Source organism: Oncorhynchus nerka, linkage group LG6 (genome assembly GCF_034236695.1).
Source record: "Oncorhynchus nerka isolate Pitt River linkage group LG6, Oner_Uvic_2.0, whole genome shotgun sequence".
In the NCBI taxonomy this organism is placed as follows: Eukaryota; Metazoa; Chordata; class Actinopteri; order Salmoniformes; family Salmonidae; genus Oncorhynchus; species Oncorhynchus nerka.
The window spans coordinates 77,041,150-77,067,052 of NC_088401.1; the positions used below are offsets into that span (position 1 = coordinate 77,041,150).

Genomic DNA, 25,903 nt, shown 5'->3' on the forward strand with positions numbered 1-25,903 from the left:
TTTGGGGGGGGATGGTTTGTCCTTGGTTTCCCCTGCCATATCAGTTCTGTTATACTCAGACATTATTTTAACAGTTTTAGATACTGTAGAGTGTTTTCTATCCAAATCTACCAATTATATGCATATCCTAGCTTCTGGGCCGGAGTAACAGGCAGTTTACTTTGGGCACACTTTTCATCCGGATGTCAAAATCCTGCCCCCTACCCCAGAGAGGTTAATGATGGTATTGGAGTCGTGTTTGTCCATGCAGTCGTGAGTGAACAGGGAGTACAGGAGGGTACTAAGTACACACCCCTGAGGGGCCCCATTGTTGAGGATCAGCGTGGCAGATGTGTTGTTGCCTACCCTTACCACCTGGGGATGGCCCGTCAGGAAGTCCAGGATCCAGTTGCAGAGGGAGGTGTTTAGTCCCAGGGTCCTTAGCTTAGTGATGAGCTTCGAGGGCACTATGGTGTTGAACGCTGAGCTGTAGTCAATGAACAGAATTCTCACATAGGTGTTCCTTTTGTCCAGGTGGGAAAGGGCGGTGTGGAGTGCGATTGAGATTGCATCATCAGTGGATCTGTTGGGGCAGTATGCAAATTGGCCTTGGGTATCTGGGAGGATGTTGTTGTGTGCCATGATCAGCCTTTCAAAGCACTTCATGGCTACTGACGTGAGTGCTTCGGGGCAGTAATCATGTAGGCAAGTTATCTTCGCTTCCTTGGGAACAGATACTATGGTGGTCTGCTTGAAACATGTAGGTATTACAGACTCGGTCAGGGAGAGGTTGAAAATGTCAGTGAAGATACTTGCCAGTTGGTCTGCGAATGCTTTGAGTGCACGTCCTGGTAATCCGTCTGGCCCAGCGGCTTTGTGAAAGTTGACCTGTTAAACTTCTTAAGGTATAGGGGGCAGCATTTTCACTTTTGGATAAATAGCATGCCCAATTTCAACATCCTGCTACTCATGCCAAGAATAGATTTGGATAGAAAACACTCTGAAGTTTCTAAAACTGTTTGAATCATGTCTGTGAGTATGACAGAACTTATGTAGCAGGCAAAACCCCGAGGGCTAAATCCAGACCTCCATGGGTTGATACATTTGATTTCCATTGATAATTTTTGTGATTTTGTTGTCAGCACATTCAACTATGTAAAGACAAAAGTATTTAATAAGAATATTTCATTCATTCAGATCTAGGAAGTGTTATTTTAGTGTTCCCTTTATTTTTTTGAGCAGTGTATATCTTACCTTTACCTCCCCCTGTAGAACTAATGTGGTGATGAACTACTCAGAGGTGGAGTCTAAAGTGAGGGAGGCCACCAACGATGACCCCTGGGGACCTTCAGGACAGCAGATGGCCGATATTTCCAGGTAGGGGCGCTGTTCACAACACACCCACACTACTTTACAGGAAAAATAGTTATTTAAATTAAATACCGTTCCCATGTAGCTAAACTCTATACCTCTTCCTCTCTCTGGCTCTCCCTCTCTCTTCCCACTGCCTCTCTCCTCCCTCTCTCTCTCTCTCTCTCTCTCTCTCTTTATCTCTTTCTCCTCCCTCTATCTCCTCCCTCTCTCTCTGGCTCTCTGTTTGTGTCCTCTCTCCTCCCTCTCTCCTCCCTCTCTCCCTCTCCGCCCTCTCTCTCTGGCTCTCTGTGTCTCTGGCTCTCTCTCTCTGGCTCTCTGTGTCCTCTCTCTCTGTCTCTCTCTCTCTGGCTCTCTGTGTCCTCTCTCTCTGTCTCTCTCTCTCTGGCTCTCTGTGTCCTCTCTCGCTCTCTCTGTCTACCCCCTCAGATGTACGTTTATGTATGAGCAGTTTCCAGAGGCGATGAACATGCTGTGGATCAGGATGCTCCGGGAGAACAAGAAGAATTGGAGAAGGGTCTACAAGGTCCGAGAGAAGCTATAACCTGTCATAAGCATGAAAGTTGCACACTATATACACGGAGTGTACTAAACATTAGGAACACCTTCCTAATATTGAGCTGCAACCCCCTTTGCCATTAGAACAGGCTCAATTCATCGGGGCATGGACTCTACAAGGTGTTGAAAGTGTTCCACAGGGATGCTGGTCCATGTTGACTCCAATGCTTCCTACAGTTGTGTCAAGTTGGCTAGATGTCCTTTGTGGACCATTGTTGATACACACAGGAAACTGTTGAGCGTGAAAAACCCAGCAGAGTTGCAGTTCTTGACACAAACCGGTGCGCCTGGCAGCTATTACCATAATCTGTTCAAAGGCGCTTAAATCTTTTGTCTTGCCCATTCAGCCTACAATCCATGTCTCAGTTGTCTCAAGGCTTAAAAATCCTTCTTTAACCTGTCTCCTCCCCTTCATCTACACTGATTTGAAGTGGATTTAACAAGTGACATCAATAAGCGATCATAGCTTTCACCTGGTCAGTCTGTCATGGAAAGAACAGGTGTTCCTAATGTTTTGTCCACTCGGTGTATGCTTCCAACAATGTAATGGGTAGACCTTGGTTAGATTGGGAGCATATAGACTCTGACTTTCTTTCTTTCTAGGACCAAGACATAAGCCATAGCTATTCAACTCTCTAAACATGACATAGAGGGGTCATCATGAGAAGTTATAACAACAGTTTTCCATCTCTTCTCCCCAGTCTCTGCTGCTGTTGTCCCACCTCATCAGGAACGGTTCAGAGAGAGTTGTCACCAGCTCCAGAGAACACATCTACGACCTACGATCTCTGGAGAGCTACCACTTTGTAGGCAAGTACTCTGCTCTCTCTCTGTCTGCCGTCTCGCTCTCTCTCTGTCTGCCGTCTCGCTCTCTCTCTGTCTGCCGTCTCGCTCTCTCTCTGTCTGCCGTCTCGCTCTCTCTCTGTCTGCCGTCTCGCTCTCTCTCTGTCTGCCGTCTCGCTCTCTCTCTGTCTGCCGTCTCGCTCTCTCTCTGTCTGCCGTCTGGCTCTCTCTCTGTCTGCCGTCTGGCTCTCTCTCTGTCTGCCGTCTGGCTCTCTCTCTGTCTGCCGTCTGGCTCTCTCTCTGTCTGCCGTCTGGCTCTCTCTCTGTCTGCCGTCTGGCTCTCGCTCTGTCTGCCGTCTCGCTCTCGCTCTGTCTGCCGTCTCGCTCTCGCTCTGTCTGCCGTCTCGCTCTCGCTCTGTCTGCCGTCTCGCTCTGTCTGCCGTCTCGCTCTCGCTCTGTCTGCCGTCTCGCTCTGTCTGCCGTCTCGCTCTCGCTCTGTTTGCCGTCTCGCTCTGTCTGCCGTCTCGCTCTCGCTCTGTCTGCCGTCTCGCTCTCTCTGTCTGCCGTCTCGCTCTCTCTCTCTCGTTGTCTCGCTCTGTCTGTCTGCCATCTCTCTCTGTCTGCCGTCTCGCTCTCTCTCGTCTCTATCTGTCTGCCGTCTCGCTCTCTCTCTCGCTGTCTCTCTCGTTGTCTCGCTGTCTCGACTGTGGAGTAGAATCCATGTTAACTGTCTTAAATACATCTCTGAGTGTTTTGTGATGAAGTGTTAGTTTAGAACCAGACAAAGGGGCCAGTGTTCAGTCAGTGTTGCAGCATTCATAAGCACTGCGTAAACCACAAGCAGCTCTACCACACACTGCTCTGCTCCAAAGCAGAGGTAAATCACTCCCCTCACCACCACGTAGGCTTGTGAACCCAGACTGACAGACTGTTTAACAAGGCTACTCGCCACAACCACTGTACGTGTTTATTATTCACACACTGCTGTGGACTTGTTCTGCATTTTGTCTTCTCAAAACATGTTCTCCCACCTGACATTCTGAATACACTGAGCCGCTTCCTACATTTTGATCTGCAGTTTTTAGAGTTCAGTGTTTTCTGAAAAGGCACCTCTGTTTATAGGAGAATGGAACAACAGCTGTCTTGAGTCATAACACCAGCTTGTCAATAACCTTCATCTCCCCTCATTTTTACTTGTTCCTCTCCCTCTGTGTAGATGAGAACGGTAAGGACCAGGGAGTGAACGTGCGTCAGAAGGTGAAGGAGATGGTGGATCTAATCCAGGATGATGATAGACTGAGAGAGGAGAGGAAGAAGGCAAAGAAGAACAAAGACAAATACATCGGCGTGTCCTCTGACAGTATGGGGGGAGGGTTCAGCAGATACAGTAAGTCCTCTGACAGTGTGGGGGGAGGGTTCAGCAGATACAGTAAGTCCTCTGACAGTGTGGGGGAGGGTTCAGCAGATACAGTAAGTCCTCTGACAGTGTGGGGGAGGGTTCAGCAGATACAGTAAGTCCTCTGACAGTGTGGGGGGAGGGTTCAGCAGATACAGTAAGTCCTCTGACAGTGTGGGGGAGGGTTCAGCAGATACAGTAAGTCCTCTGACAGTGTGGGGGGAGGGTTCAGCAGATACAGTAAGTCCTCTGACAGTGTGGGGGAGGGTTCAGCAGATACAGTAAGTCCTCTGACAGTGTGGGGGAGGGTTCAGCAGATACAGTAAGTCCTCTGACAGTATGGGGGAGGGTTCAGCAGATACAGTAAGTCCTCTGACAGTGTGGGGGGAGGGTTCAGCAGATACAGTAAGTCCTCTGACAGTGTGGGGGGAGGGTTCAGCAGATACAGTAAGTCCTCTGACAGTATAGTGGGAGGGTTCAGCAGATACAGTAAGTCCTCTGACAGTATGGGGGGAGGGTTCAGCAGATACAGTAAGTCCTCTGACAGTATGGGGGGAGGGTTCAGCAGATACAGTAAGTCCTCTGACAGTATGGGGGGAGGGTTCAGCAGATACAGTAAGTCCTCTGACAGTATGGTGGGAGGGTTCAGCAGATACAGTAAGTCCTCTGACAGTATGGGGGGAGTCTCTCTCTCTCTCTCGGTCTCTCTCTCTCTCTCTCTCTCGGTCTCTCTCTCTCTCTCTCGCTCTCTCGGTCTCTCTCTCTCTCTCTCGCTCTCTCGGTCTCTCGGTCTCTCTCTCTCTCTCTCGGTCTCTCGGTCTCTCTCTCTCTCTCTCGGTCTCTCTCTCGGTCTCTCTCTCTCTCTCTCTCTGTCTCTCTCTCTCTGTCTCTCTCTCTCTGTCTCTCTCTCTCTGTCTCTCTCTCTCTGTCTCTCTCTCTCTGTCTCTCTCTCTCTCTCTCGGTCTCTCTCTCTCTTTCTCGGTCTCTCTCTCTCTCTCTCGGTCTCTCTCTCTCTCTCTCGGTCTCTCTCTCTCTCGGTCTCTCTCTCTCTCTCTCTCGGTCTCTCTCTCTCGGTCTCTCTCTCTCTCTCTCTCTCTCTCTCTCTCTCTCTCTCTCTCTCTCTCTCGGTCTCTCTCTCGGTCTCTCTCTCTCTCGGTCTCTCTCTCTCTCGGTCTCTCTCTCTCTCGGTCTCTCTCTCTCTCTCGGTCTCTCTCTCTCTCTCTCTCTCTCTCTCGGTCTCTCTCTCTCTCTCTCGGTCTCTCTCGGTCTCTCTCTCTCTCTCTCGGTCTCTCTCTCTCTCTCTCGGTCTCTCTCTCTCTCTCTCTCTCGGTCTCTCTCTCTCTCAAATTCAAGCTGCTTTATTGGCATGAAAAACATTGTGTCAATATTGCCAAAGCAACAATGTATACAATATACATTGTAACAAAATTATAAATGATAGCAAATAATAATATAAAATGGTAGTAAATAATAATACACATTTAAATACAGAAATAATAACAATAAAATGGTAACAGTCAATAGTAGAAATGTAATAAATATAAAATCAAATTATGGAAAATGAAACTATAACTAACTTATAACTAAATAACGGTCATCTTCTTCTTTATATCAGTACTACAACTACAATCATCATTACTACGACTACTACTACCATCACTAAACTGTTATCACTACAATTACCAACCATATTTGGAATGATAAACATTAATAATTATAGTAATAACAATAATAGTAATAATAAGTAAGTTACTGTTTACTATGCAGATGTTATTATTCAGTGTCCCTCAGGCTATGGCAGGAAAAAACGTATTTGGCTGCAAGAGGAGCCATTGCTCCTTCGCCCATGAGTATTCTTAGTTTTTCCTCTGGGTTCAATTTGTAAAAATTTGGAATATATGTAGTCATTTCCGTGAATAATGAATCTCTTTGTGAGGAATATTTATCACAGTAAAGGAGAAAGTGCATCTCTGTCTCTACCTCCCCTGTCATGCAGTGACCACATACACGCTCCTCTTTGGGTAGCCATGTCTTTTTATGTCTGCCGGTTTCTATTGCCAATCGGTGGTCACTCAGCCTGTACTTGGTAAGGATCTGTCTCTGCTTCGTATCTCTGACAGAGTAGAGATAATCAGCCAATTCATTCTCTGTTTAGGGTCAGATAGCAATTTAGTCGGCTTTGGGATTTTGTTTCGTTTTTCCAGTATTGTAAATATGATTCCTTTGATTGGTTCATGATTTTGCTTATTGGAAATCTTTCTTTTGAAGCAGTGCTGGTGTCTGCTTGGTTGGTGAGGTCCAACACCAGCTGACTGAGAGGGCTCGTTCCTGGGCTCAGCTCTTGGGTTTGAAGTGCTTTAAATTGCAGACTCGAATTTGGACTTGAATTTAGATGTAGCCAAAATTTTGATGATCTTTTCTGTATCTTCATTATTACTGGAAAACGGCCCAATTCTGCCCTACATGCATTAGTTGGTGTATTTCTCTGGACTTGTAGGATTTTCCGACAGAATTCTGCATGTAGGGCTTCAATTGGATGTTTGTCCCACATTTTAAAATCCAGTTTATTGAGCGGCCCCCAAACCTCACTTCCATAAAGTGCTATTGGTAGGATTACACTGTCAAATATTTTAGTCCAAATTTTAATTGGGATGTTGATTTTGAATAATTTCATTTTTATTGCATACATTGCTCTGCGGGCTTTTTCTTTGAGTGCATTCACTGCCATATTAAAGTTTCCCGATGCAGATATGGTCAGACCAAGGTAGGTGTAATTTTTGTGTGTTCAATTAAGGTGTTGTTCAGGGTGAATTTACATTTGTGTTTCTGACATGTCGTTTTTTTTTGGGAAAATCATGATTTTAGTTTTTGGAAATTTACTGCCAGGGCCCAATTATGGCAATATTGCTCCAGAATATTAATGTTTTGTTGAAGACCTTCTTTGGTTGGTGATAGAAGTACCAAGTCATCAGCATATAGCAGGTATTTCACCTCTGTGTCAAATAGTGTGAGTCCTGGGGCTGGAGATTGGTCCAACATGTCTGCTAATTCATTGATATAAATGTTGAAAAGATTTGGACTCAAATTGCAGCCTTGTCTCACACCTCGACATTGTGAAAAAATTCTGTTCTTTGGTTTTTGATTTTTATTGCACACTTGTTTTCTGTGTACATACATTTTATTAAGTCATACACCTTACCACCAAGCCCACTTTGTAGAATTTTGTAGAATAGCCCTTCGTGCCAAATCGAATCAAATGCTTTTTTAAAGTCAATAAAGCAAGCAAAGATTTTGCCCTCTTTTTTTTTGGTGGACATGTTTATTAATTAGTGTGTGTAAGGTGTATATATGGTCAGTAGTGCGATGGTTAGGAAGAAAGCCAATTTGACATTTACTTATTACATTTTTTCTTGAAGAAAGGTTTGAATTCTTGAATTCAAAATGCTACAGAAAATCTTTCCCAAGTTACTGTTGACGCAAATTCCCCTGTAATTATTGGGGTCTGATTTGTCTCCACTTTTGTGGATAGGGGAGATGAGCCCTGGTTCCAGACATCAGGGAAGCAGCCAGAAGTTAAAACCATGTTGAACAATTTAAGCACAGCATTTTGCAACTCAGGTGTGCTGTTTTTCAGCATTTCATTTCTGATGTTGTCTACACCACAAGCCTTTTTTGATTTAATAGATTTTAGCTTTTCATTTAGTTCTTGTTGGGTTATTGGGTAATCTAATGGATTTTGGTTGTTTTTAATGACTGATTCAAGGATGTTCAATTTTTCTTTAATTTCTAATTGGTTCTGTTGTAAGTCGTTTTGTGGGATGTTTTTGTATAGATTATCAAAATAAGTTTTCCAAATTCCTACATCTTGTATGACTAATTCTTGTGGCTTTGTTGTGCTTAAATTGTTCCACATGTCCCAGAACTGATTTTGGTCAATTGCGTTTTCAATTTCATCAAGTGTCTTGTTGGTATAATTCAATTTCTTGCATTTCAGTGTTTGTTTATAGTGTTTCAGAGTTTCAAAGTATTCATATCGTAGCTCTGGGTTGTTTTGCTGCTTATGTTTTTTGTTTGACATTTGTCTTAGGTGTTTTCTAATTGTTTTACATTCATTATCAAACCATTTGTCAGAAACATTTTGATTTTTGCTTCTGATGTTGCATTGCTTTGGTTTTCTCAAATTTGCTTTCGATGCTGCTTTTTGGAATATGCAATTGATGTTTTGGGTAGCTGAATTGACACCATCTTTATTGTTTTGGTACTGTGAGTTATTGAAAAACTGTATAGAGTTCATCATTTCATTTGAGTTCAATGTTTCAATGAATGTCTGCACTGTTTGGAGCCCATCTGTATGATTGGTTTATGTTGTAAAGTTTATTGGGCTGTTTTTTTGAATGAATATTGCCGGTTAATTTCTTCAGAAACACGTTGATCTGACTGTGATCTGACAATGGTGTCTGTGGTCTGACAGTGAATGCACTAATGGAGGAGGGGTCAATGTCAGTGATGGCATAATCGACTACACTTATCCCAAGAGCTGAGCAGTAAGTAAACTGACCTAAAGAGTCCCCTCTGATTCTACCATTAAGCATGTACAGGCCTAAGGCTCGACAGAGATGTACTAACTCTTTTCCATTTTTGTTCAGTATTTGGTCAGGACTGTTTCTATTATTTATAATAGGGCTACTGTACAAGGAGGGGTGTCCAAATATGTGGTGGTTACCTCCCGCATCAGTGTAGTCAGGCTCAGAACCTGTTCTTGCATTGAAATCTCCACAAAGAAGCACTTTACCCTGCGCCTGAAATGTAATGATTTCTGTCTGGAGATTGTCAAAAAACTGATCATCATAATATGATGAATCTGAAGGAGGAGCATAAGCTGCACATATGTATACATCATTGTCACAATAGATTGTACCTTTGTTAAGTTTTAGCCAAATGTGAGTGGTACCTTTTTTCATTTCATTCAGTGCTAAGTCCTGCTTATGCCAAATGATGATTCCACCTGAGTCTCGGCCCCGTTTAACATTTTTATGTTTGATTGATGGTAGTAAACTTTCTCTATAGCCTGAGGGACACTGAGTATCTATGTCTCCACGACACCATGTTTCCAGTAGGATTATGATGTCCTGTCCCTTGATGTTTTTAATCAATTCTGGATTTGTTGTTTTATAACCAAAATGTGAAGAGTATAGGCCCTGGATATTCCAAGAGCTGATAGTTAATGATCTCATTTATAATAAGTGATATTCACTGGTTTGAGTAAAGTACATCGGGAAAAAAAAGAGAAAAAAATATATATATATATATATATATATACACACACACATATATACACACACACACATATATATATATATACATACATATATATATACACACACACATACATACAATATACATACACACACATACATATATATACATACATGCACATACACATATACACACATACATACATACACACACACGCGCACACACACACACACCATTACATATAACAATAATTATAATACCGGTGTCAATACATTTAGGAATATTTGTAAACAAATTAATAAGAATGGAATAAGATTGCACATAAAATAAGTACAATGCAATCTGCAACCCTGTGTGTTTGTGTGTGTGTGTGTGTGTGTGCGTGCCCGTGTGTGAATTAAAGGGACTGTCTAGCTCAGTAGTCTGCATATTAGTTGCAGTAGTTGGCGCACCTCTCCTATCTCTGATTGTTCTAGGGGTCTTCTGCCAGAGGTTACCTCAGCATATGTAGGCTGACGATCTGACTGATACATGGTGTGGACTGCATCATGTGGTCTACTTCCCTGAAGGGCAGTGTTCTGACCGACCCTGGAGTAGTGGTCAGAGCTGTGTTGTGATGGGCTGGGTCTAGTAGAGCTATGTTGTGATGGGCCGGGTCTAGTAGAGCTGTGTTGTGTGATGGGCCAGGTCTAGTAGAGCTGTGTTGTGATGGGCCGGGTCTAGTAGAGCTGTGTTGTGATGGGCCGGGTCTAGTAGAGCTGTGTTGTGATGGGCTGTGTTGTGATGGGCCAGGTCTAGTAGAGCTGTGTTGTGGGTCTAGTAGAGCTGTGTTGTGATGGGCCGGGTCTAGTAGAGCTGTGTTGTGATGGGCCAGGTCTAGTAGAGCTGTGTTGTGATGGGCCGGGTCTAGTAGAGCTGTGTTGTGATGGGTCTAGTAGAGCTGTGTTGTGATGGGCCAGGTCTAGTAGAGCTGTGTTGTGATGGGCCGGGTCTAGAGCTGTGTTGTGATGGGCCAGGTCTAGTAGAGCTGTGTTGTGATGGGACGGGTCTAGTAGAGATGTGTTGTGATGGGCCGGGTCTAGTAGAGCTGTAGGTCTGTAGAGCTGTGTTGTGATGGGCGGGTCTAGTAGAGATGTGGTCTGGGCCGGGTCTAGTAGAGCTGTGTTGTGATGGGACGGGTCTAGTTGTGCTGTCCTGAGGCGGGTCTGGTCTGGTAAATATGTGCTGTGTTGGGCCTGGTCTAGTAGAGCTGTGCTGTAATAAGACATGTCTGGCTCTTTTCTCCTCGGGATGGTGGAGGTACTGTTGTTTCAGAAGGTGGGGCGGGGGACCTTTGTTGCTGGGGTGATGGGTGTGTGGGTCCCTGCCAAGTGTTGCATCTTTTAGGTCCTTGGCAAAGGTTCTGATACTGTCCTGATCAAGATGTATATTATCATATAAGTGTTGACATGTCAGAGTGGGGTGGTGAGCCGTTCTGACGTTGAGCAGTGAGGCACAGTCCACAGTGATCTGTTGATTTATTTTGTCAATCAACTTTCCTGGGAAGTCTTTTCTTGGTAGGAGGGTGGACACAACTATATTGGTTGTTGGGAACATAGCCTGTGCCCGTTCTGCCACTCTTCTCACTGCCCCAGACACATTTTCACCTTTGGCATGAAGGTCGTTTGTGCCAGTGTGGATGATGATGTTGTCAGGGGTGTCAATCCTGGTCTGACTGAGTAGCTGCATTGCACTCTCAGTTGTAGGACACCAGAATTTATACACCTGGTGTCTAGGGAATAATCTTTCCTGGACTAAGAACTTCCCATTTGAATCAATTAGTATTGCAGTTGTGGGTGATTGTCTGGGTGGAGCAGACTGGGAGGCTGGGAGGCTGGTAGGTTGACCTGGGCTGGAGCAGACTGGGAGGCTGGTATTCTGGCCTGGGCTGGAGCAGACTGAGACGTTGGTAGGTTGACCTGGGCTGGAGCAGACTGAGAGGCTGGTAGGTTGACCTGGGCTGGAGCAGACTGAGAGGCTGGTAGGTTGACCTGGGCTGGAGCAGACTGGTAGGCTGGTGCAGTGTCATCAGGCTGTGTGGTGGAGGCCATGCTGGTCTCAGGTTCTGCTTGTGTTGTACCAAGCTGGTGGACATGTTCTCTAGATGCAGAGGACACAATGACTCTCTCTCTCGGTCTCTCTCTCTCTCTCTCGGTCTCTCTCTCTCGGTCTCTCTCTCTCTCTCTCTCTCTCTCTCTCTCTCTCTCTCTCTCTCTCGGTGTCTCTCTCTCTCTCTCTGTCTCTCTCTGTCTCTCTCTGTCTCTCTCTGTCTCTCTCGGTCTCTCGGTCTCTCGGTCTCTCTCTCGGTCTCTCGGTCTCTCTCTCGGTCTCTCTCGGTCTCTGTCTCTCTCTCTCTCTCTCGGTCTCTGTCTCTCTCTCTCTCTCTCGGTCTCTGTCTCTCTCTCGGTCTCTGTCTCTCTCTCGGTCTCTGTCTCTCTCTCGGTCTCTCTCTCTCTCGGTCTCTCTCTCTCTCTCGGTCTCTCTCTCGGTCTCTCTCGGTCTCTCTCTCGGTCTCTCTCTCGGTCTCTCTCTCTCTCTCTCTCTCTCTCGGTCTCTCTCTCTCGGTCTCTCTCTCGGTCTCTCTCTCTCGGTCTCTCTCTCTCTCTCTCTCTCTCTCTCTCTCTCTCTCGGTCTCTCTCTCTCGGTCTCTCTCTCTCTCTCGGTCTCTCTCTCTCTCTCTCTCTCGGTCTCTCTCTCTCGGTCTCTCTCTCTCTCTCTCTCTCTCTCTCTCTCTCTCTCTCTCTCTCGGTCTCTCTCTCTCTCTCTCTCTCTCTCTCTCGGTGTCTCTCTCTCTCGGTCTCTCTCTCGGTCTCTCGCTCTCTCTCTGTCTCTCTCTCTCTCTCGGTCTCTCTCTCTCTCGGTCTCTCTCTCTCTCTCTCTCGGTCTCTCTCTCTCTCGGTCTCTCTCTCTCTCTCTCGGGTCTCTCTCTCTCTCTCTCTCGGTCTCTCTCTCTCGGTCTCTCTCTCTCTCTCTCGGGTCTCTCTCGGTCTCTCTCTCTCTCTCTCTCTCTCTCGGTCTCTCTCTCTCTCTCTCTCGGCCTCTCTCTCTCTGCCTCTCTCTCTCTCTCTCTCTCGGTGTCTCTCTCGGTCTCTCTCTCGGTCTCTCTCTCGGTCTCTCTCTCGGTCTCTCTCTCTCTCGGTCTCTCTCTCGGTCTCTCTCTCTCGGTCACTCTCTCTCTCGTCACTCTCTCTCGGTCTCTCTCTCTCGGTCTCTCTCTCTCTCGGTCTCTCTCTCTCTCTCTCTCTCTCGGTCTCTCTCTCTCTCGGTCTCTCTCGGGTCTCTCTCTCTCGGCCTCTCTCTCTCTCTCTCTCTCTCTCTCGGCCCTCTCTCTCTCTCTCTCTCTCTCTCTCTCTCTCGGTCTCTCTCTCTCTCTCTCGGCCTCTCTCTCTCTCGCCTCTCTCTCTCGGTCTCTCTCTCTCTCGGTCTCTCTCTCTCGGTCGGTCTCTCTCTCTCTCGGTCTCTCTCTCTCTCGGTCTCTCTCTCTCTCGGTCTCTCTCTCTCTCGGTCTCTCTCTCTCTCGGTCTCTCTCTCTCTCGGTCTCTCTCTCTCGGCCTCTCTCTCGGCCTCTCTCTCGGCCCCTCTCTCTCTCGGTCTCTCTCTCGGCCCCTCTCTCTCGGCCCCTCTCTCTCTCGGCCCCTCTCTCTCTCGGCCCCTCTCTCTCTCGGCCTCTCTCTCTCTCTCTCGGCCTCTCTCTCTCGGCCTCTCGGCCTCTCTCTCTCGGCATGGGAAACATGTGTACATTGCCAAAGCAAGTGAAGTAGATAATAAAAAATGACTGTAAACATTACACTTCCAAAAGGATAAAGACATTTTATATGTGTTATAATGATATGCAAATAGTACAAAAGGGAAAATAAGTCAACAGAAATATGGGTTCTATTTACAATAGTGTTTGTTCACTGGTTGCCCTTTTCTCGTGGCAACAGATCACAAATCTTGCTGCTGTGATGGCACACTGTGGTATTTCACCCAGGAGATATAGGAGTTTGTCAAAATTGGATTTGTGTTCGAATTCTTTGTGGATCTGAGGGAAATGTGTGTCTCTAATATGGTCATACATTGGTCAAGAGGTTAGGAAGTGCAGCTTAGTTTCCACCTCATTTTGTGGGCAGTATGCACATAGCCTGTCTTCTCTTGAGAGCCAGGTCTGCCTACGACGGCCTTTCTCAATAGCAAGGCTATGCTCACTGAGTCTGTACTAGAGGTCGACCGATTTAATCGGAATGGCCGATTTTAATTAGGGCCGATTTCAAGTTTTCATAACAATCGGAAATCTGTATTTTTGTGCGCCGATTTGCCGTAAAAATTTTTTAAATGTATTTTTATTTGTATACCTTTTATTTAACTAGGCAAGTCAGTTAAGAACACATTCTTATTTTCAATGACGGCCTAGGAACGGTGGGTTAAACTACCTTTTCAGGGGCAGAACGACAGATTTTCACCTTGTCAGCTCGGGGGACCCCATCTTGCAAACTTACAGTTAACTAGTCCAACGCAATAACGACCCGCCTCTCTCTCGTTGCACTCCACAAGGAGGCTGCCTGTTACGCAAATGCAGTAAGCCAAGGTAAGTTGCTAGCTAGCATTAAACTTATCTTATAAAAAAACAATCAATCATAATCACTAGTTAACTGCACATGGTTGATATTACTAGATATTATCTAGCGTGTCCTGCGTTGCATATAATCTGACTGCATACAAGCATACAAGTATCTAAGTATCTGACTGAGCGGTGGTAGGCAGAAGCAGGTGCGTAAACATTAATTCAAACAGCACTTTCGGGCGTTTTGCCAGCAGCTCTTCTTTGTGCGTCAAGCATTGCACTGTTTATGATTTCAAGCCTATCAACTCCTGTGATGAGGCTGGTGTAACCGATGTGAAATGGCTAGCTAGTTAGCGCACGCTAATAGCGTTTCAAACGTCACTCGCCCTGAGCCTGCTAGTAGTTGTTCCCCTTGCTCTGCATGGGTAATGCTGCTTCGATGGTGGCTGTTGTCGTTGTGTTGCTGGTTCGAGCCCAGGGAGGAGCGAGGAGAGGGACGGAAGCTATACTGTTACACTGTCAATACTAAATTGCCTATAAGAACATCCAATAGTCAAAGGTTAATGAAATACAAATGGTATAGAGGGAAATAATCCTATAATTCCTATAATAACTACAACTTAAAACTTCTTACCTGGGAATATTGAATACTCATGTTAAAAGGAACCACCAGCTTTCATATGTTCTCATGTTCTGAGCAAGGAACTGAAACGTTAGCTTTCTTACATAGCACATATTGCACTTTTACTTTCTTCTCCAACACTTTGTTTTTGCATTATTTAAACCAAATTGAACATGTTTCATTATTTACTTGAGGCTAAATTGATTTTATTGATGTATTATATTGAGTTAAAATAAGTGTTCAGGGGCCTCCCGGGTGGCGCAGTGGTTAAGGGCGCTGTACTGCAGCGCCAGCTGTGCCATCAGAGTCCCTGGGTTCGCGCCCAGGATCTGTCGTAACCGGCCACGACCGGGAGGTCCGTGGGGCGACGCACAATTGGCATAGCGTCGCCCGGGTTAAGGAGGGCTTGGTCGGTAGGGGTGTCCTTGTCTCATCGCGCACCAGCGACTCCTGTGGCCAGGTGCACGGTGTTTCCTCCGGCGCATTGGTGCGGCTGGCTTCCGGGTTGGATGCGCACTGTGTTAAGAAGCAGTGCGGCTTGGTTGGGTTGTGTATCTGCTCTGTGCGACTTTCAACCTTCGTCTCTCCCGAGCCCGTACGGGAGTTGTAGCGATGAGACAAGATAGTAGCTACTACAACAATTGGATACCACAAAATTGGGGAGAAAAAGGGGTAAAATTCAAAAAAAAAAAGAAAAAAAAGCTCATTCAGCAGTATTGTTGTAATTGTCATTATTACAAATAAAGAAAAAAAATTGGCCGATTTTAATCGGTATCGGCTTTTTTGGTCCTGCAATAATCGGTATCGGTGTTGACAAATCATAATCGGCCGACCTCTCGTCTGTATATAGTTAAAGCTCCTTAAGTTTGGGTCAGTCACAGTGGTCAGGTATTCTGCCACTGTGTACTCTCTGTTTAGGGCCAAATATCATTCTAGTTTGCTCTTGTTTTTTTGTAATTTCTTTCCAATGTGTCAAGTAATTATCTTTTTGTTTTCTCATGATTTGGTTGGGTCTAATTGTGTTGCTGTCCTGGGGCTCTGTGGGGTGTGTTTGTGAACAGAGCTCCAGGACCAGCTTGCTTAGGGGACTCTTCTCCAGGTGTATTTCTCTGTAGGTGATGGCTTTGTTATGGAAGGTTTGGCAATGGCTTCCTTTTAGGTGGTTGTAAAATTTAACAGCTCTTTTATGGATTTTGATAATTAGCGGGTATCGGCCTAATTCTGCTCTGTGCGTATTATTTGGTGTTTTACATTGAATTCTTGGCTGGTGAACGGACCCCAGACCTCACAACCATAAAGGGCAATGGGCTCTATGACTGATTCAAGTATTTTTTTGCCAGATCCTAATTGGTATGTTGAATTTTATGTTCCTTTTGATGGCATAGAATGCCCTTCTTGCCTTGTCTCTCAGATCATTCACAGCTTTGTGGAAGTTACCTGTGGCGCTGATGTTTAGGCCGAGGTATGTATAGTTTTTTTGTGTGCTCTAGGGCAACGGTGTCTAGATGGAATTTGTATTTGTGGTCCTGGCGACTGGACCTTTTTTTGGAACACCATTGTTTTTGTCTTACTGAGATTTACTGTCAGGGCCCAGGTCTGTACAGCAAACCTAAGTGCTGCTGTAGGTCCTCCTTGGTTGGGGACGGAAGCACCAAATCAATAGTAGACATTTGACTTCAGATTTTAGTAGTTTGAGGTCGGGTGCTGTAGACTTCTAGTGCCCTCGCCAATTCATTGATATACATCTCTCTCCCCTCTTCTCTCTCCCCCCTCTTCTCTCTTCTCTCTCTCCCTCCCGTCTCTCTCTCTCTCTCTTCCCCATCTCTCTCTCCCTCTCCAGCGAGTGACAGGTATGATTCTAGCAGCTCTGGTGGTAACGAGGGAAGCAGCAGAGGGAAGTGGGATGAGGACTGGAAGAGAGACCAAGGCCAGTTTCCCTTCAGTGACAAACTGGGGGAGATCAGTGATAAGATTGGCAGCACCATCGACGACACCATCAACAAGTTCAAGAAGCAGAGCAGAGATGACTCACCAGACAGATTCAGGTAAGGAGAGAGATGACTCACCAGACAGATTCAGGTTAGGAGAGGGATGACTCTCCAGACAGATTCAGGTTAGGAGAGGGATGACTCACCAGACAGATTCAGGTTAGGAGAGGGATGACTCACCAGACAGATTCAGGTTAGGAGAGGGATGACTCACCAGACAAATTCAGGTTAGGAGAGGGATGACTCACCAGACAGATTCAGGTTAGGAGAGGGATGACTCACCAGACAGATTCAGGTTAGGAGAGGGATGACTCACCAGACAGATTCAGGTTAGGAGAGGGATGACTCACCAGACAGATTCAGGTTAGGAGAGGGATGACTCACCAGACAGATTCAGGTTAGGAGAGGGATGACTCACCAGACAGATTCAGGTTAGGAGAGGGATGACTCACCAGACAGATTCAGGTTAGGAGAGGGATGACTCACCAGACAGATTCAGGTTAGGAGAGAGAGAACAGTTCCCCTGGTTGAGTTTGCAAGAAAGACGAAGGAAATGTATTAATAACTCAAATAGAGAGTGGGAGGTAGAGCCTTACAAACTGAGGTACAGGGAGAAGTTGGAGCTGCCCTCTGTCCTCCTCATCACATTACAGCATGTTAGAGAGCTACCCTCTGTCCTTCTCATCATATTACAGTATGTTAGAGCTACCCTCTGTCCTCCTCATATCATATTACAGTATGTTAGAGAGCTACCCTCTGTCCTCCTCATATCATATTACAGTACATTAGAGAGCTACCCTCTGTCCTCCTCATATCATATTACAGTATGTTAGAGAGCTACCCTCTGTCCTCCTCATATCATATTACAGTATGTTAGAGAGCTACCCTCTGTCCTCCTCATATCATATTACAGTACATTAGAGAGCTACCCTCTGTCCTCCTCATATCATAAAACAGTATGTTAGAGAGCTACCCTCTGTCCTCCTCATATCATATTACAGTATGTTAGAGCTACCCTCTGTCCTCATATCATATTACAGTATGTTAGAGCTACCCTCTGTCCTCCTCATATCATATTACAGTATGTTAGAGCTACCCTCTGTCCTCCTCATATCATATTACAGTATGTTAGAGAGCTACCCTCTGTCCTCCTCATATCATATTACAGTACGTTAGAGAGCTACCCTCTGTCCTCCTCATATCATATTACAGTATGTTAGAGAGCTACCCTCTGTCCTCCTCATATCATATTACAGTATGTTAGAGAGCTACCCTCTGTCCTCCTCATATCATATTACAGTATGTTAGAGAGCTACCCTCTGTCCTCCTCATCATATCATATTACAGTATGTTAGAGAGCTACCCTCTGTCCTCCTCATATCATATTACAGTATGTTAGAGAGCTACCCTCTGTCCTCCTCATATCATATTACAGTATGTTAGAGCTACCCTCTGTCCTTCATATCATATTACAGTATGTTAGAGAGCTACCCTCTGTCATTCTCATATCATATTCATATTACAGTATGTTAGAGAGCTACCTCTGTCCTCTCATATCATATTACAGTATGTTAGAGCTACCCTCTGTTCTCCTCATATCATATTACAGTATGTTAGAGAGCTACCCTCTGTCATTCTCATCATATTACAGTATGTTAGAGAGCTACCCTCTGTCCTTCTCATCATATTACAGTATGTTAGAGAGCTACCCTCTGTCATTCTCATCATATTACAGTATGTTAGAGCTACCCTCTGTCCTCCTCATATCATATTACAGTATGTTAGAGCTACCCTCTGTCCTCCTCATATCATATTACAGTATGTTAGAGAGCTACCCTCTGTCCTCCTCATATCATATTACAGTACCCTCTGTCCTCCTCATATCATATTACAGTATGTTAGAGAGCTACCCTCTGTCCTCATATCATATTACAGTATGTTAGAGAGCTACCCTCTGTCCTCCTCATATCATATTACAGTATGTTAGAGCTACCCTCTGTCCTCCTCATTTCATATTACAGTATGTTAGAGCTACCCTCTGTCCTCATTTCATATTACAGTATGTTAGAGCATTTCATATTACAGTATGTTAGAGCTACCCTCTGTCCTCCTCATATCATATTACAGTATGTTAGAGCTACCCTCTGTCCTCCTCATTTCATATTACAGTATGTTAGAGCTACCCTCTGTCCTCCTCATTCATATTACAGTATGTTAGAGAGCTACCCTCTGTCCTCCTCATATCATATTACAGTATTACAGTATGTTAGAGCTACCCTCTGTCCTCCTCATATCATATTACAGTATGTTAGAGAGCTACCCTCTGTCCTCCTCATATCATATTACAGTACATTAGAGAGCTACCCTCTGTCCTCCTCATATCATATTACAGTATGTTAGAGAGCTACCCTCTGTCCTCTCATCATATTACAGTATGTTAGAGCTACCTCTGTCCCCTCTGTCATTCTCATCATATTACAGTATGTTAGAGAGCTACCCTCTGTCCTCCTCATATCATATTACTACAGTATGTTAGAGAGCTACCCTCATTCTGTCCTCATATCATATTACAGTATGTTAGAGCTACCCTCTGTCCTCCTCATATCATATTACAGTATGTTAGAGAGCTACCCTCTGTCATTCTCATCATATTACAGTATGTTAGAGAGCTACCCTCTGTCCTCTCATCATATTACAGTATGTTAGAGAGCTACCCTCTGTCATTCTATCATATTACAGTATGTTAGAGCTACCCTCTGTCCTCATATCATATTACAGTATGTTAGAGCTACCCTCTGTCCTCCTCATATCATATTACAGTATGTTAGAGAGCTACCCTCTGTCATTCTCATCATATTACAGTATGTTAGAGAGCTCCTCATATCATATTACAGTATGTTAGAGAGCTACCCTCTGTCCTCCTCATATCATATTACAGTATGTTAGAGAGCTACCCTCTGTCCTCCTCATATCATATTACAGTATGTTAGAGCTACCCTCTGTCCTCCATTTCATATTCATTTCATATTACAGTATGTTAGAGAGCTACCCTCTGTCTCTCCTCATTTCATATTACAGTATGTTAGAGCTACCCTCTGTCCTCCTCATATCATATTACAGTATGTTAGAGAGCTACCCTCTGTCCTCCTCATTTCATATTACAGTATGTTAGAGAGCTACCCTCTGTTACATTTACATATTACATTATGTTGAGAGCTACCCTCTGTCCTCCTCATATCATATTACAGTATGTTAGAGAGCTACCCTCTGTCCTCCTCATATCATATTACAGTATGTTAGAGAGCTACCCTCTGTCCTCCTCATATCATATTACAGTATGTTAGAGAGCTACCCTCTGTCCTCCTCATATCATATTACAGTATGTTAGAGAGCTACCCTCTGTCCTCCTCATATCATATTACAGTATGTTAGAGCTACCCTCTGTCCTCCTCATATCATATTACAGTATGTTAGAGCTACCCTCTGTCCTCCTCATATCATATTACAGTATGTTAGAGAGCTACCCTCTGTCATTCTCATCATATTACAGTATGTTAGAGAGCTACCCTCTGTCCTCCTCATATCATATTACAGTATGTTAGAGAGCTACCCTCTGTCCTCCTCATATCATATTACAGTATGTTAGAGAGCTACCCTCTGTCCTCCTCATTTCATATTACAGTATGTTAGAGCTACCCTCTGTCCTCATTTCATATTACAGTATGTTAGAGAGCTACCCTCTGACCTCCTCATTTCATATTACAGTATGTTAGAGCTACCCTCTGTCCTCCTCATATCATATTACAGTATGTTAGAGCTACCCTCTGTCCTCCTCATTTCATATTACAGTATGTTACATTTGACATTACATTATGTTAGAGAGCTACCCTCTGTCCTCCTCATATCATATTACAGTATGTTAGAGAGCTACCCTCTGTCCTCCTCATATCATATTACAGTATGTTAGAGCTACCCTCTGTCCTCCTCATATCATATTACAGTATGTTAGAGAGCTACCCTCTGTCCTCCTCATATCATATTACAGTACATTAGAGAGCTACCCTCTGTCCTCATATCATATTACAGTATGTTAGAGAGCTACCCTCTGTCCTCCTCATATCATATTACAGTATGTTAGAGAGCTACCCTCTGTCCTCATATCATATTACAGTATGTTAGAGCTACCCTCTGTCCTCATATCATATTACAGTATGTTAGAGAGCTACCCTCTGTCCTCCTCATATCATATTACAGTACATTAGAGAGCTACCCTCTGTCCTCCTCATATCATATTACAGTATGTTAGAGAGCTACCCTCTGTCCTCCTCATATCATATTACAGTACATTAGAGAGCTACCCTCTGTCCTCCTCATATCATATTACAGTATGTTAGAGCTACCCTCTGTCCTCCTCATTTCATATTACAGTATGTTACATTTTACATTACATTATGTTAGAGAGCTACCCTCTGTCCTCCTCATATCATATTACAGTATGTTAGAGAGCTACCCTCTGTCCTCCTCATATCATATTACAGTATGTTAGAGCTACCCTCTGTCCTCCTCATATCATATTACAGTATCTTAGAGAGCTACCCTCTGTCCTCCTCATATCATATTACAGTATGTTAGAGCTACCCTCTGTCCTCCCTCATATCATATTACAGTATGTTAGAGAGCTACCCTCTGTCCTCCTCATATCATATTACAGTATGTTAGAGAGCTACCCTCTGTCATTCTCAGTATGTTAGAGATCCATCATATTACAGTATGTTAGAGAGCTACCCTCTGTCCTCCTCATATCATATTACAGTACATTAGAGAGCTACATTCTGTCCTCCTCATATCATATTACAGTACGTTAGACCTACCCTCTGTTCTCCTCATATCATATTACAGTATGTTAGAGAGCTACCCTCTGTCATTCTCATCATATTACAGTATGTTACCTCTGCACCCTCTGTCATTCTCATCATATTTAGTTAGAGCTACCCTCTGTCCTCCTCATATCATATTACAGTATGTTAGAGAGCTACCCTCTGTCCTCTTCATATCATATTACAGTATGTTAGAGAGCTACCCTCTGTCCTCATATAATATTACAGTATGTTAGAGCTACCCTCTGTCATTCTCATCATATTACAGTATGTTAGAGAGGTACCCTCTGTCATTCTCATCATATTACAGTATGTTAGAGAGCTACCCTCTGTCCTTCTCATCATATTACAGTATGTTAGAGAGCTACCCTCTGTCATTCTCATATCATATTACAGTATGTTAGAGCTACCCTCTGTCCTCCTCATATCATATTACAGTATGTTAGAGAGCTACCCTCTGTCATTCTCATCATATTACAGTATGTTAGAGAGCTACCCTCTGTCCTCCTCATATCATATTACAGTATTTTAGAGAGCTACCATCTGTCCTCCTCATATCATATTACAGTATGTTAGAGAGCTACCCTCTGTCCTCCTCATATCATATTACAGTATGTTAGAGCTACCCTCTGTCATTCTCATCATATTACAGTATGTTAGAGAGCTACCCTCTGTCCTTCTCATCATATTACAGTATGTTAGAGAGCTACCCTCTGTCATTCTCATCATATTACAGTATGTTAGAGCTACCCTCTGTCCTCCTCATATCATATTACAGTATGTTAGAGCTACCCTCTGTCCTCCTCATATCATATTACAGTATGTTAGAGAGCTACCCTCTGTCATTCTCATCATATTACAGTATTTTAGAGAGCTACCATCTGTCCTCCTCATATCATATTACAGTATGTTAGAGAGCTACCCTCTGTCCTCCTCATTTCATATTACAGTATGTTAGAGCTACCCTCTGTCCTCATTTCATATTACAGTATGTTAGAGAGCTACCCTCTGACCTCCTCATTTCATATTACAGTATGTTAGAGCTACCCTCTGTCCTCCTCATTTCATATTACAGTACCCTCTGTCCTTACATTACAGTTTTATTACATTATGTTAGAGAGCTACCCTCTGTCCTCCTCATATCATATTACAGTATGTTAGAGCTACCCTCTGTCCTCCTCATATCATATTACAGTATGTTAGAGAGCTACCCTCTGTCCTCCTCATATCATATTACAGTATGTTAGAGAGCTACCCTCTGTCCTCCTCATATAATATTACAGTATGTTAGAGCTACCCTCTGTCATTCTCATCATATTACAGTATGTTAGAGAGCTACCCTCTGTCCTTCTCATCATATTACAGTATGTTAGAGAGCTACCCTCTGTCATTCTCATCATATTACAGTATGTTAGAGCTACCCTCTGTCCTCCTCATATCATATTACAGTATGTTAGAGAGCTACCCTCTGTCCTCCTCATTTCATATTACAGTATGTTAGAGCTACCCTCTGTCCTCATTTCATATTACAGTATGTTAGAGAGCTACCCTCTGACCTCCTCATTTCATATTACAGTATGTTAGAGCTACCCTCTGTCCTCCTCATATCATATTACAGTATGTTAGAGCTACCCTCTGTCCTCCTCATTTCATATTACAGTATGTTACATTTTACATTACATTATGTTAGAGAGCTACCCTCTGTCCTCCTCATATCATATTACAGTATGTTAGAGCTACCCTCTGTCCTCCTCATATCATATTACAGTATGTTAGAGAGCTACCCTCTGTCCTCCTCATATCATATTACAGTACATTAGAGAGCTACCCTCTGTCCTCCTCATATCATATTACAGTATGTTAGAGAGCTACCCTCTGTCCTCCTCATATCATATTACAGTATGTTAGAGAGCTACCCTCTGTCCTCCTCATATCATATTACAGTATGTTAGAGAGCTACCCTCTGTCCTCATATCATATTACAGTATGTTAGAGCTACCCTCTGTCCTCCTCATATCATATTACAGTATGTTAGAGAGCTACCCTCTGTCCTCCTCATATCATATTACAGTACATTAGAGAGCTACCCTCTGTCCTCCTCATATCATATTACAGTATGTTAGAGAGCTACCCTCTGTCCTCCTCATCATATTCATATTACAGTATCATATTTAGAGAGCTACCCTCTGTCCTCATATCATATTACAGTATGTTAGAGAGCTACCCTCTGTCCTCCTCATATCATATTACAGTATGTTAGAGCTACCCTCTGTCCTCCTCATATCATATTACAGTTATTGTTAGAGAGCTACCTCTGTCCCATTTCATATTACAGTATGTTGTCTCTGTCCTTCTCATCATATTACAGTATGTTAGAGAGCTACCCTCTGTCATTCTCATATCATATTACAGTATGTTAGAGAGCTACCCTCTGTCCTCCTCATATCATATTACAGTACATTAGAGAGCTACATTCTGTCCTCATATCATATTACAGTATGTTAGAGCTACCCTCTGTTCTCCTCATATCATATTACAGTATGTTAGAGAGCTACCCTCTGTCATTCTCATCATATTACAGTATGTTAGAGAGCTACCCTCTGTCATTCTCATCATATTCATTCATATTACAGTATGTTAGAGAGCTACCCTCTGTCATTCTCATCATATTACAGTATGTTAGAGCTACCCTCTGTCCTTCTCATCATATTACAGTATGTTAGAGAGCTACCCTCTGTCATTCTCATCATATTACAGTATGTTAGATACCCTCTGTCCTCCTCATATCATATTACAGTATGTTAGAGAGCTACCCTCTGTCCTCCTCATATCATATTACAGTATTTTAGAGAGCTACCATCTGTCCTCCTCATATCATATTACAGTATGTTAGAGAGCTAGCCTCTGTCCTCCTCATTTCATATTACAGTATGTTAGAGCTACCCTCTGTCCTCATTTCATATTACAGTATGTTAGAGAGCTACCCTCTGACCTCCTCATTTCATATTACAGTATGTTAGAGCTACCCTCTGTCCTCCTCATATCATATTACAGTATGTTAGAGCTACCCTCTGTCCTCCTCATTTCATATTACAGTATGTTAGAGAGCTACCCTCTGTCCTCCTCATATCATATTACAGTATGTTAGAGCTACCCTCTGTCCTCCTCATATCATATTACAGTATGTTAGAGAGCTACCCTCTGTCCTCCTCATATCATATTACAGTATGTTAGAGAGCTACCCTCTGTCCTCCTCATATCATATTACAGTATGTTAGAGAGCTACCCTCTGTCCTCCTCATATCATATTACAGTATGTTAGAGCTACCCTCTGCTACCCTCTGTCATTCTCATCATATTACAGTATGTTAGAGCTACCCTCTGTCCTCCTCATATCATATTACAGTATGTTAGAGAGCTACCCTCTGTCCGCCTCATATCATATTACAGTATGTTAGAGCTACCCTCTGTCCTCCTCATATCATATTACAGTATGTTAGAGAGCTACCCTCTGTCATTCTCATCATATTACAGTATGTTAGAGAGCTACCCTCTGTCCTCCTCATATCATATTACAGTATGTTAGAGCTACCCTCTGTCCTCCTCATTTCATATTACAGTATGTTACATTTTACATTACATTATGTTAGAGAGCTACCCTCTGTCCTCCTCATATCATATTACAGTATGTTAGAGCTACCCTCTGTCCTCCTCATATCATATTACAGTATGTTAGAGAGCTACCCTCTGTCCTCCTCATATCATATTACAGTACATTAGAGAGCTACCCTCTGTCCTCCTCATATCATATTACAGTATGTTAGAGAGCTACCCTCTGTCCTCCTCATATCATATTACAGTATGTTAGAGAGCTACCCTCTGTCCTCCTCATATCATATTACAGTATGTTAGAGAGCTACCCTCTGTCCTCATATCATATTACAGTATGTTAGAGCTACCCTCTGTCCTCCTCATATCATATTACAGTATGTTAGAGAGCTACCCTCTGTCCTCCTCATATCATATTACAGTACATTAGAGAGCTACCTTCTGTCCTCCTCATATCATATTACAGTATGTTAGAGAGCTACCCTCTGTCCTCCTCATATCATATTACAGTACATTAGAGAGCTACCCTCTGTCCTCATATCATATTACAGTATGTTAGAGAGCTACCCTCTGTCCGCCTCATATCATATTACAGTATGTTAGAGCTACCCTCTGTCCTCCTCATATCATATTACAGTATGTTAGAGAGCTACCCTCTGTCCTTCTCATCATATTACAGTATGTTAGAGAGCTACCCTCTGTCATTCTCATCATATTACAGTATGTTAGAGAGCTACCCTCTGTCCTCCTCATATCATATTACAGTACATTAGAGAGCTACATTCTGTCCTCCTCATATCATATTACAGTATGTTAGAGCTACCCTCTGTTCTCCTCATATCATATTACAGTATGTTAGAGAGCTACCCTCTGTCATTCTCA

General features: G+C 43.7%; 1 protein-coding gene across 1 annotated transcript in view; it reads left to right on the forward strand.

Annotated features, from left to right (window-relative positions):
• Positions 1-25,903, forward strand: part of LOC115128128 (clathrin interactor 1-like) — a 75,470-nt gene that overhangs the window by 11,979 nt on the left and 37,588 nt on the right. The window contains exons 2-6 of the mRNA XM_065019881.1: positions 1,252-1,356; positions 1,780-1,876; positions 2,610-2,718; positions 3,908-4,078; positions 16,388-16,592. Of these exons, the coding sequence (XP_064875953.1) occupies positions 1,252-1,356; positions 1,780-1,876; positions 2,610-2,718; positions 3,908-4,078; positions 16,388-16,592 (687 nt within the window). The remainder of the gene's footprint in view (positions 1-1,251; positions 1,357-1,779; positions 1,877-2,609; positions 2,719-3,907; positions 4,079-16,387; positions 16,593-25,903) is intronic.